At 43.1% G+C, this 12,112-nt stretch overlaps 1 protein-coding gene across 3 annotated transcripts; it reads left to right on the forward strand.

The window, feature by feature from the left end:
- Window positions 1–306: 306 nt before the first annotated feature.
- LOC118334060 (centrosome and spindle pole associated protein 1-like) lies at window positions 307–11,833 on the forward strand (the record flags this gene model as incomplete). 3 transcript variants are annotated; one of them, XM_035669877.1, is given in 26 exon segments in its annotated part: window positions 307–379; window positions 569–672; window positions 1,337–1,396; window positions 1,502–1,821; window positions 1,924–2,021; window positions 2,167–2,263; window positions 2,536–2,593; window positions 2,800–3,071; window positions 3,722–3,840; window positions 3,939–4,080; window positions 4,408–4,519; window positions 5,682–5,829; window positions 5,912–6,088; window positions 6,473–6,585; window positions 6,856–7,005; window positions 7,130–7,273; window positions 8,186–8,299; window positions 8,464–8,533; window positions 8,797–8,923; window positions 9,273–9,412; window positions 9,498–9,623; window positions 10,273–10,313; window positions 10,394–10,454; window positions 10,671–10,780; window positions 10,894–11,041; window positions 11,364–11,833. In XM_035669877.1, coding segments are annotated over 26 exon segments (3,297 nt in total), but the record flags the coding sequence as incomplete, so codon positions are not given.
- Between the last annotated feature and the right edge of the window lie 279 nt (window positions 11,834–12,112).

The following is a 12,112-nucleotide window of genomic DNA, read 5'->3' on the forward strand; positions in this document are numbered from 1 at the left end:
GGGCAGCGCACGCGCCAGAAACAAAAAAACCACACTACTCCAAATTCTTCAAAAGCCGGTTTTAAACAGGTCCCGGCCACCTTATGTCCCCAGACACAAATAAAGTGATGCCTTAATTCATCTTCATATCATTTTTATAAGTCATGGACGCAACTAGGGGGGCGGCGGGTTAAATAAAACATGCGTCGATGCCACTCAGCAATTTACACACAAATAAGAAAATCTGTTTTGTCCCAGAACTGACTCTGAACCAAGATGTGTGTGTGTGTGTGATTGTAATGCAGAACATTACTCTGTTTTTGACAGGCAAAGCCCTACAGAGCCTATGGATCGACTGTTAAGGAGAACATCCCTCCCAAGTCTGTAACACACGGGAAAGGTACACTACCACATTTCCTTCCTTTTCTAACAGATTTCTTTTATGTGATATGATAAGTCTGTTTGTAATCTGAGCAACGTGTGTCAGGGGGGTAGATGTTCTTTCTTTAAAGTTGGAACTTGACTTGTTTTGGCATGAAACTCTTCACCTTGTGTCTCCTATTAAAAATTGATGGCCGTGTTTTGACAGAGGAGAGTTGCAGCGTGGGTCTACCTCTTGGTGTAGAGTATGAGAGGAAGAAACAGAGGCTGCAGCATGAGCTCCGCATGGACTACAGGCGCTACATGGCTCAGGTGACTGTCGCACACTTGGCTGTTTACTCATGTGTTTGGCTGTAGGAGACGAAGTGTGAAGGTCAGTTCAGGCATTGTTGTGGTTTTACTAAGGCTAAGGTAGACACCACTTCTCCAGAGATCCACTGACTGTTAGAGATGTGTGGCGTTTGTAGTCCATTACTAAAACGACACACACAAGCTGTGATCTGGGGCTGGAGACGCATTTCTAGACTGAACATGTTGTATTAGACCAACAGTGCTGGTCTCATTTCAAAGGCCCTTTGTCATTATTTTAGGACACAGGTGGTGTATCCTCTGCAGCTCTCCGTATCCCAAGCAACGTGTACAGTCTGGAAATATCACATGACCAAGTTGTGTTTACCAGGCATTGACTACAAGCGGGAATCGGTTTTGGAACTCCACTTGTTCTTTATGTTAATCACAAAATGTTATGTATACCATAGTTGCCATTAAGTGTACTCAATATCACAAATTGCTCTGTAAAATTGGGCATTGTTTACACTAATAATATACATGTGGGAACATTTGAGGATCGATTCTTTGGGTTGGGGCCCAGATATTAGCTTCTTTCAGCTTTAGTTTGGTCCTCAGATTAACACTGGTTTGTGTGTAGGACTAAAACACAATCTTGGAATGATGAAAGTGATGTTTTATGTTACAGAAAAAACACTTTGCAGAGCCTGGAGCATTAATTCACCTTGACAACAGGAGGTCTGTTAAGGTAAATGTCTCTCTTTAATGACTTAATGATTATGTCTTTGCCTGAACATGATAATTAATAACTTTTTATAAACATTTTCTTTCACCATCACGTTTCCTTGACCAGCACCTGCTTGAAGACCAGGCAGATTTTCTTCCCAAACAGCGACCCGCCTCACACAGGGATGCAGCCACTCTAACAGAGGACAGTCGGGCGCTGCACAGGCCTCTGCGCCTCGCTGAAGTCAGGACCCTGTACCCTGAGGACGAGGAGCAGTCGTCGGTACTTCCCAGGCATCGTGACAGGCTGGGGAGGCCAGTGGACCAGGAGTCAGAGGAAGAGGAGGAATACTTCAAGGAGCTGGAGCTGATGGAAGGCAGAAGGCACAGACATACTGGGGTTGAAGCCACTTATGAGAAGAGACGATCCAATAGGACTGATGGCAGGTGAGAGGACATTTTCCATTGTTTGTGTTTGTGTGTATATTAAAAGCATGTTATGAAATTGCATACTTGTTTGTCCTAATCTATCATTTGTATGTTATCCAGGGAGAATAGGGAGAATCTAGTAGGTGTTGCCCGGGAAGGCAGAAGAAGAGCACTGACCAAAAATGAGGATGCTGAGTTTGCAACTGGCCTCATAATAGGTTAAAGGATGTTTTGCATTTTGCAACTAGACAGTTTTTTATCAAAGATTGATGACCGTTGACTTTTCTGCAATGATGGATTACCAAACTACTTCAGAATACTCAAAATACACTGCTCTTTTTAACTGGAGTCCTATGTTTTCAGGAACAGCCGATACAGAAGATTCCTTACAGAGGAGGAAGGAGCGCTACAGACTGGAGCTGCAGGAACAGATAGCTGAACAGCACAGGAACAAGAAGCGGTACGTTGTCAGTGCTCCTTGTCTTGTTATGCACAATGTAAATAATTTTCAAGCAGGTAGATGACATTCAGAGAGCCTTGCCTCTCAAAGACTGAATGCCCCTTATAAGATATGTGCAACCACCATTCTCACTCCTAATGTGTCCTTCTAGGGCCTTGTGTCTTAAAGTGTTATTGAGCAAACCCTGAACCTCTCACTTGTTGAATACCCTGTGGATGAGTCATTAAATGCTTAGTCTGTGTAAAACAACTGTGTATGTGTCCTTGTTGCAGGGAGAAAGATTTGGAGCTGAAAGTTGCTGCAACGGGGGCAAATGATCCTGAGAAACAGGTCAGCCGGCAACAACCAATCCTCAAGGAGATTGTTGATTATCTCTTAAGGTTACAGTGGGTGGGACTGTTTTTTTTTTTTTGATCACCAAAAGCTGGAAAATGTATGCAGCAAATATGATGGAACTGGTGTTAAAGGGATTTTCAGTATATGCCGTATGCAGTACATTTATTTATCTTTCAATTTTGTCTCTGTCCACAAACCAGCCGGACCGAATCAGGCAGTTTGGACTGTGCAGGAGAAAAGACCATCGGGTCTTGGAGCCTTCAGCAACCGGAGAGAGTGAAACATCATCCAGAAGTCTACCTAATAACGAGAAGATGGGTGTTAGAGACCGAGAGATTCCTCCTCCTGAGCAGCCCCATGTGGCCTTCCAGTCTCCTCTACTGGAGTACAGCTCTGCCCTCGGGGGAGGTGGTCTGTCCCCCAACAGCCAGCCTGTTGCCCCCTCCTTCCCCAGAGCCATGGACACTCCCAGGTATCTCTTAAACTCAAACCTCACCTAAGTTATAATCCTCAAGATTTCAGTCTTTGTTGGTTTGGTGACACTTGCCGTCACGGTTGTAGCAGCATGTGCAGTTTTAATACTACATAAACCCTCGTTATCAAATAACAAACATCCTCCTAGCTGCCTCGCAAGAGATGCTTTGTTTTTCAGAAACATGACGTGCCTTTGAAGAACAACCTTGTTTCATCCGCCTTGCTCTCAAACTGTGTATATAGCTGGAGTTTTGCCCACATCCTCTAACGCCACTCCTGTCTCCAGGTTAATTAAATTGGCTCAAACTTTGTCTTTTTGTCTTTCTTGCAAGTGTCCAAGCTGTACTGAGCATATGCAACTCTCAGCAGAGATGAGAAGGAAGGAAGATGGCGGACTAAACTAAGAGTGGAAAATAAGATTTTCATGAAACACTCTGCTTAAGGATTATTACTTTAAACTCGGTCAATGGCAGTTTTGACAGAAATTATATTTTATCATATTAACTTTTAACTCAAGATTACTTTATCATAATACATTATGTAGAATACCTACATCTTCAGATATAGCCAGAAAAATAGGACCTTTTTTAAAGAAGTTGAAATTGGACATTTTCATTGATTATTTGATATCCTACTTTGTATCTCCAGAATCCCCTTATTCCATCCTCATCCGCCTCCTACTCTCAGTGAAGCCTACAGGAGCCCATATGGAGAGCCACATCACTACTACGGCACCAGAAACCTGCTTGACCCAAACATGGCCTACTGTAAGCACGTGTCTCCTCTGTTAACATAGTGATAGAAGGCTATACAGATGTGTTACATTCAGCAGCATCATCATTTTGTGTTCAATTTTTCTGTCTAGATGGTCACTTGCCTGTTCTTGGTGCTGGCCCTCCCTTGTCCTACTGGAATGTACCACCGGGGGGAGCTGTGCCCAGCCAGTTTGGTAACCACAGTCCTCACAGCCAGCACAGTGGAAGCAGCTTCCCAGAGCCTCCATCACAGTAAATATCTCCTTCACTTTCTGGCTCTTTGGCTCGGAAAGCACGGCCAATTATTAGCAGCGGCAGCAGAGCGGAAATAAATTGATCTGCTTTACCAGCACACAGGCTCCTTGATGGTCCTGCAACTCAACTCATTTATAAATGAAACTGTTTCTTTTGGGTGGGGTGTATGTGTATGAGCAACTTAACAGAATGGACATGGCACCAGCTTGTGTTCTGAGAATAAGCTTTTAATGTTTCATTAAACATGAATCAAAATTAAATATGAGAATTGACTAGTTACCGTAATGGAATTGTCTGGTAAAATTGACTGTCTTCTTCTGACAGGCCTAGCAATGAGGCTGCTACTGTGGACTCACAAGTCAGGGTTTTCCCTTCAGAGAGATCCAGATCAGCCAGGGAGAGGATTATGAGCTATAGGGAAGCTCTGAAACAACAGGTAGGTAAACTTTGAATCTGCGTTTAAAGGTTTACTACTGTTCTTAGTACTTTTGTTTTTGTTTTCCAAGAATAACATAAGCCTTCCTCGCTGCCATCAGCTTCTATTGGAAATATAATTTTCCTCTCAAACAAAAGGAAATCTACAAAGTATATGGATGAAATGACCAATTAGTGCTTTAATGAGATTAAATCCAAACAGTGATTGGCAGACGAGACTTCAGGTAGAAGCACAACAAAAGGCTGGATGTGGATTTAACCTAAACTGATTACTGCATAAAAGCATAGCACCTTTTTAAAATACCAGATATTGATCATTGATTGGTCTTAGGAGTGTTATCTATATTTAAAGTTAATTTAAACGTAGACAGCACATTTCTAGATTAAGCTTTTGAATGTGATTGTTAAAGATGGTAAAGGTTTACACATTCACGCTGTTGGATACATTTAACACATTGCAGCCTTTATTATAGGGTAATCGCACATCAGTGGCTGTGTATGAACAGTCACCTTGGCTCAGGTTGTTTTGTTGGGAACATTGGCAGGGAGTATGCAATCCAGTGGTTGCAGGTAACGTTTAACTTTCACTGCATCCTAGTCTGTGATATGTTGGCAGGAAGCTTCCAGGAGAGGGAGCAGCGAGCTTTACAGCAAGGTAAAAATGATATAGTAAGACCCAAAGATAGTGTAAGTTAAGTTACGTCCTCATATCCTCATTCACTTGTTGATAGTTTGCAGTAGAAGTGTTTGAGATCTTCCCCTAGTCAGGTGTTACTTTATACCCTAGTGCCAACTCAAGCCCATCCCCGTCCTTCATCTTGCTCCTCTAGTTGCTTTATGATACTGCAGTTACAAAAACGTCCTCTCCACTTCTCCCCATAGCTTGCCTTTTGTACCGGAGTCACACAAAGTTAGAAAGATGTACTTTGCTTATTTGACCACACTGACTTATCAAATGACAGTAGCTCCAACATCAGCCTGACAAAGTACCAATTCTTTCAATATTAGAACACTTGAGAATGTATTATCATGCTAATACCAACACATATGCCTCCTGCTTTTGGACTCTGTTATATGGGTTTAGATAAGAAATTGTGGTTCCTGAAACTCCAAAAATTAGGATTTAAGGATTTTAATGTAACCTAGAAAACGCTGTAATGTAGATCCAGGAGCAGCAGGAACGGAAGCTCCTGGAGAGGGAGGAGACGGAGCGATACGAGGCCCAGTTGGAGGCTGACATGAAGAACCACCAGCCCTGGGGTCGAGGTGGAGGCGGAGCCCCACTCAGAGATAGCACTGGAAATCTTATTGGTATGAGTGTAGTGTCTTTTCAAACATAATACAGTGTCTATTCAAAGGGCTCTTTTTGATTCTTACTGTTCCTGTTCCCCAGCTGACCTTAACCAGATGCACAAGCTGAATGAGGAGGCCTACAGCAACCCGGAGCAGTGGCAGAGGAAGGCCACGGCCGCCATGACGGCCCGCCGGGCAGAGCTCCCTGACCCGAACGAGAGGGTCTCTGGTACTGTAGCAGAGCGCAGTATCCATGACAGTAGTGACAGTCTCTCTGGTACCGTAACAGTCTTTATTCTCAATGTCATTATCACTGTTTTGCAATTGGAACATTTCTAGCATCGCAGCCTGCACTAGAACAAAACAGGAAAAAAAGAACACGAGACACATGAGATTATTTTAGTGAAAGCTGGTGAGGAAAATTTTGTACAGCAACAGATCTGATGGATGAAGCTTTGAATGGGAAATGTTAACGGTGATTTTAAAGAGAACAACTAGGAGAGTTAACACTAGCACCACAGCATGGCAGTGAAGGTTTGTGCTATATCTTCTGATATAGTCACATGTGGATACTGCTCAGTGAGATTTCTCAGTATATTTAGAAAAGAGGGTTCTTTGGTCTGACTCATGTAGAATTTCTTCATGTTTTCTTCTATTGTAGGTTTCACCCATGTCCAAACCCCCCAGTTTGCCAGAGGCAATGTGTTTACCAACCAGCCCACCCAACAGCACCTCCAGGAGCAGGACAAGTACAAAGCTTACCTCAAACAGCAGGTACCGCTTTAAACAGCTGGTGGTACTTCTACTGGCTTTGTTTTATAGGCTGTCTTGTTGAGTATCCCTTTAGCTGGCTGCTGACCTTCCTTAAAACGTTCTGTTTTGTAAAAATGTAGCGAACTGCTTGTACAATAGTGCAAGTCAATTTGAGTTTCCCAGCACAAACCAGAAAGAGGTTTGTTTTGTGCCTTCCAGCCTGCAAGTAAAGGTTGTTTGGGGTTGTGTTAATGGGTTTATGCCGTCTCATTAACCTGGATTTGTTTACAGATTGACGAGAAAATGCGTAAAAAGGCAGAGGAGAGGGAACGGATAAGACTGGAGGAGGAAAAAGAGGAGAAGAGGCTAGCGGAGCAGAGGGCTCTCATCCAGAGGGAGTATGAGGAAGAACAAGAGAGGAAGAAACGAAAGGAAATTGAGGTGAGGAGCCAAAAAAAACGAAGTCACTGGCAGGGTTTAACAATGGAGGTTAAAATTCACTCCATCTTCCTCTCCTACCTCTCATCTATCACTGTCTTGCTCTTTTTCCCTCTCCGTCTCTCAGCAAAAAGCCAAGAATGAAGAGCTGATTCATCTGGCTGAACAGAGGAAGAAGGAAGCCGAGAGGAAGAAGAATGAAGCAGAAGAGAAGGAGAACGCAGTACTGAGGAGGCAGTATGAGAGGGAGAGGCAGGCTCGGGTGGAGGAGGTCAGTTCACTGCAAACACCATCACACGCCAATTTAGTGACATTAAAAGTTAAAATGAGGAGTTGAAAAGTTTTGAAAGTGTTCCCCTTTATCTTATAATTAAATACATATATAGTTTTATGTTGCTTGTGGAAGAGGAAAAGACGTAGGGAACAACACTCTTAAATGGCTGATTGGTAAAGCTGACCAGCCACAGAGCTCTCTTTCTGCCTCCATCATAGCTTCAACATGCTGTAGTAACAGCTGCCATGAAGGACCAGCTTGCGCCAACAGTGCTGGATATGCTGCAAAAACTACAGGCAGCAGTTGGCTACAGTCGATCAGCAACAGAACAGTGGTGTGTCAAGTAGGAAGTAGTAATATTCCTTCTGCTTTGACATTATTTATTGATCGTTTAAACGGGAAATTAGGTTTTCCACTAGTTTATGATGCAGGATCAGCCAGTGGCAGCAGGGTTCTGACAAGAGTTGAATATTTTTCTTATTATACCTCTATTTGGACCCTTATTTAACATTTCTGAGCAGTGTTTAAATATTTGATAAATGCATAATAAAACACTATAGTTTTTTGTAAGCAGATGTCAACAACTATAACACCTCCTGTGGTTGTCTTCAAGTGGAGGCATTTTATAATACAAAATATGTCTTATAATGCCCTTATATCTGCTGACAACTACACTAGTGTGTTATAAACTATAGTGTATAAATGCTAAATAAGGGGGTTAAAGTGAAAAGTTACCAGTAACTTGTTGAAATAAAACATGCAGTCTCTTGTTATCGTCTTTATCCACTTATTTCCTCTCTGGCAGTCTTCAGTTACACCAAAATGCACACAGTGGGCGACAACCATCAAGTTTGACTTAATCGTAGTTTTTGAGGCTTTTGTAGTGAATGGATGGCTGTGTGTTCTTAGGTCCGCAGGGAACCGTCGCCTCCAATCCCCGCTCTGCAGAAGAAACATGGGCTACACCAGTACAGCCCCAGGCCCCCCACAGTGGACAGCCAGCATTCGACTGCCCCCCTGTCTGTGAGTCGCACACAAAGACTAGACAAAAACTTTCCGTCTTTGTATTCTAGAGGATAATTTATCATCAACTTCTTCTCTGGAAAAATAAAAGATTGCAATATAATCTTCCCTGCCCCCCCTAATCTCTGTTTTCATCCCTTTTCACTTTTCTATCTGTCTTTCAGGAGCGCTCTTTGTCTGGTCTCCAGTCCCCTCCTGTGCCTGCTCGTAGGAATCAGCTCCGAGCTGCAGCAGGTACTCTACAAGCTAAGCAAGTGGCATTTGAGTAAAGCAGTTAAAATGGACTTTCCATTTGCTTGCCACACCTGCACTTAGTGTTTGGCTCAGTCTGCCCTGTGGACAGTGTTTAGATGTTTCAACAGGCAGGCCAACTTGTTCCACAGTTCCTGCACCTTAATGGTTCACATCTCTGATATTATCTGATAGTTGAAGCTCAGTCTACATCTGATAGTGTTTTCACTACCAATACCAATTCTGAGGGGTTTGTGTGTTTTCAGGTGACCAGCATGATGTGTTCAGTGAGCTGTCAGCGTTGCGTCGGCAGCTTCGCAGTGAACAGAAACGCCTGGAGGGTCGTCTGCAGCAGGGCGACTGGGAAGAGTTAGACTCTCCTCTGAGTGACAGGTCAGAGACAGACGGATGCATCACTCTCACTGCAGTCTTTTAATATCTATCACATAAAGAGAAGCATTTATTTGAATGAATATTTAAATGGTAGAAATAAATAATGTCAATGAAGGGTTACGATAGTTAATCTGACATAGCTGTGAAGGATACATCTGCCAGAAAAGGTCGGGAAACACTGATTTATCTCCATACGTTTATCTCCATACATTTCTGCCCTAATTAATAGTGTTAGATCTAAGATCCTGGTCAACCATGATTTGTCCTCTCAGACTTTGAGTGTAAAGATATTGTTGCCGTATGAGCAACTGCCAACATCTGTGCGTGTTTTTGTCTTTTATTTGCCCAGACATAGGGAGCGTCCCCCGGTAGACGTGTTTGATATGGCCAGGCTGCGGCTCCAGGCTCCCGTACGAAGGCCAAACTCCAGAAACATGGAGCCCAGAAACCTGCTGCGAATCCACGACTCCCTTCAGCTCAAGTACACAGGTAATGCACAAGTCTTACGGTCTTAACTGTACACTACAGGAGCGTTGTTAGCTGTGACAGGTTCGTACGTGTGTTCGTGAGTCAGATGGTGAGTCCAGGCTGGGCTTCAGTGACGTCCAGAAGCCGGAAGAGGCAAGCAGCAGCAAGAGGAGGTGGGACTACAGGGATCCATATCAGCAGTTCAGCAGCCAGAGGTCTACAGTCCAGGATGGTGAGGGCTCCGTGCATGAAGCCCTGTTTATCCATTTGCAGTAGTTTAAGTTAAAGATTTGTCTTTGAACAGTTTTTGTTCACTTATATTATGTTGTATCAACACAGTTGAGCCGACAAAGTTTCTGATGTGGATGTTGAGGATTAATTTGTCTTGTACATGGCCCTATTTACACCTGATACTGGCATGTGATCTGTATCTGACTAATGAAATTCCATCCATGGGCCTTTGTATTCACACCTGCTATTAATAAGCCTTCTCGTTATCTTGATTCTGCCCGCATTGTGATTGGATCTCCATATGCAAATTAGTTGGCACGGCTGGTGAGCATCTCAACAAAACATGGGGAGTCACACAACATGAGACGCAATGCCGTGGAATGGCATCAATCATTTGCTTTAGCTAGGTGGAAGAGGCAGAGTTAGGAGATAGTTTAACTTGCTGGGTGGTAGACTGTATGAATGGCATTTAAACATGGCTTATATCTAAATACAGTGTGAATCAGATCACCTCCAGATGTGGTTTGGCCAGTCCGATCCAGATATCCAGCTGCAGATCACATGTCGATGCCAGTTGTAAATGAGGTCTGTGGCTTTTGATATTTCTGGTGTTGTGAAAAAGAAATTAACTTGTCATTCTTGTGTTTCAGATTATTTCGACCTGTCCCCGCCACAGCAAAATGATTATCTGGTGAGTTGAATAGAAATAACAGTTGGGTTTTAATCAAGCATTGGAGTGCAATTGTGAAATGAATTGTGTTCTTGTTGCAGAGGAGTGTGATGGGGGGGTCTGCAAGAGGTTCTTTGCTGGAGTCGGAGAGCGCTTTTATCGGTAAGACCACCATGATGCAGATAATGTAATAAAGGCATATTTACTGTCATTTGTGCAACATTTCATCCTGCATCGTCGCAGTGCAGACATTTTGACAGTGATTTAGAGTTTGCGATCTCCCAACATGCAGGTCTTGGAGTTACCGCGACACTGTTCTCTAAGTTTGTGTAACGGAGATGCTTTGCCTAATTTTTGCTTTTGGTTTTGTGTGTTAAGACCCCCTAGGTGATGCCTTTCCAGTGCCGCGGACCCCAGAGATCGAGAAAACCCCTCAGCTCTCAGCCAGGGAGAGGAGGAGGCTGGCCAAACAGTCACAGCGCCCCCAGGTACTCTGCTTTACACACTACAGGTTTCACTATTGTGATGTAGCTTAAACAACACAAGCCACAGCCACAATTCAGTAAGTAAGCGACAACTTTAATAGTTTTCATGTCCTCAGGATCGAGCCGCTTCCAGCCAGCCCTTTGGCCAACGGGATGACTACACAGGTGACAGGCTGCAGCAGGAAGAAGAGCCCAGCGGTGAGGAGAGGAGCCGGTACAGGACAGGTCGTCTGATGGCTCTCAGTCGTCGTGGCAACACAGCCGGTACAACTTCACCCACCTTAGTTACAACTCAATTCTGCTGGTTGATAGATTTTATGTAAATACTTCAGTTGTGTTGGATGAATGCAGATTTTCAGGAATTAAAGTAGAGCGTTTTTCATAGATGTCGGAGTTAAAATTGTAACATTAGGGCTTTAATGGGTTTCCAAAGCCCAGGGGTCATTAAATTCAGTCAGTATTCAAATAATCATGGAAACTCTTTTTAGTTGGATAAAGAATAACATTGCAGTTTTTCTGCTAAAGTATTTCTTTTTGCTTTGTTTCTCTTAACGTTTCACTCTGTCTCCCTGTTCCTCTTCTTCAGGACCTGAGGATCTGTCTGACGAAGACTCCTCCCCTCCCCGATTCTCTCTTCACAATCTTAACCATCAAAGCTCTGTAGAAACTGTCGCCACGAATCCCTGGATGCGGCCGGGAACATCCGACACTCTGAAATGTTTGGACCGACCATCAAGAAGGGAGCGGCTGAAGACTTAGCACTGCGTCCCCCGAGACTGGGAGCTGCCTTCCTCTTCTGACAGCTAGTCTTAACCCAGGCACCCCTCTGTCTTTGAATCATGAGATTATGGTTGCTTGTGACTCATGGGTTTTGTGAAGGATAAATACGTCCATTTGAATGTCTGATCATTATGTGTGTGAACTTTTTGTTAAGTCCTCGTTTACATAAGAGAACATCAGGATATTATCGCAGTGAGAATTTGCATGTTGTTTATGTTTATTTACTATTTTATTAATGAATAAATTATGTTTTAAATAAATTATATTTTAATTATATATGAACTGTGTGTTTAATTGTTTGCATCCTTCGACAATCAGATGTTTTCCAACACATTGAAAATCAGATTTAAGGGAGAGGCCTATGAGCAGATGTGAGATATTTTTATATATACAAAGTGTGATGTAGAAACCTAAAGCAACCAGTGCACAAACACTGAGAATGGACTTTAGAGTGAAGTAGGAGACATCTTTTGTCCAACAGAAAACTTTTTTTTAATGAGGCAGAAGGAATAGATGATTTTTATGGATTTTAATGTGAAAGTGACACTTTAGGTA

The sequence above is a fragment of the Morone saxatilis genome, unplaced genomic scaffold (genome assembly GCF_004916995.1).
Source record: "Morone saxatilis isolate NCDOM2014 unplaced genomic scaffold, NCSU_SB_2.0 Contig22, whole genome shotgun sequence".
In the NCBI taxonomy this organism is placed as follows: domain Eukaryota; kingdom Metazoa; phylum Chordata; class Actinopteri; family Moronidae; genus Morone; species Morone saxatilis.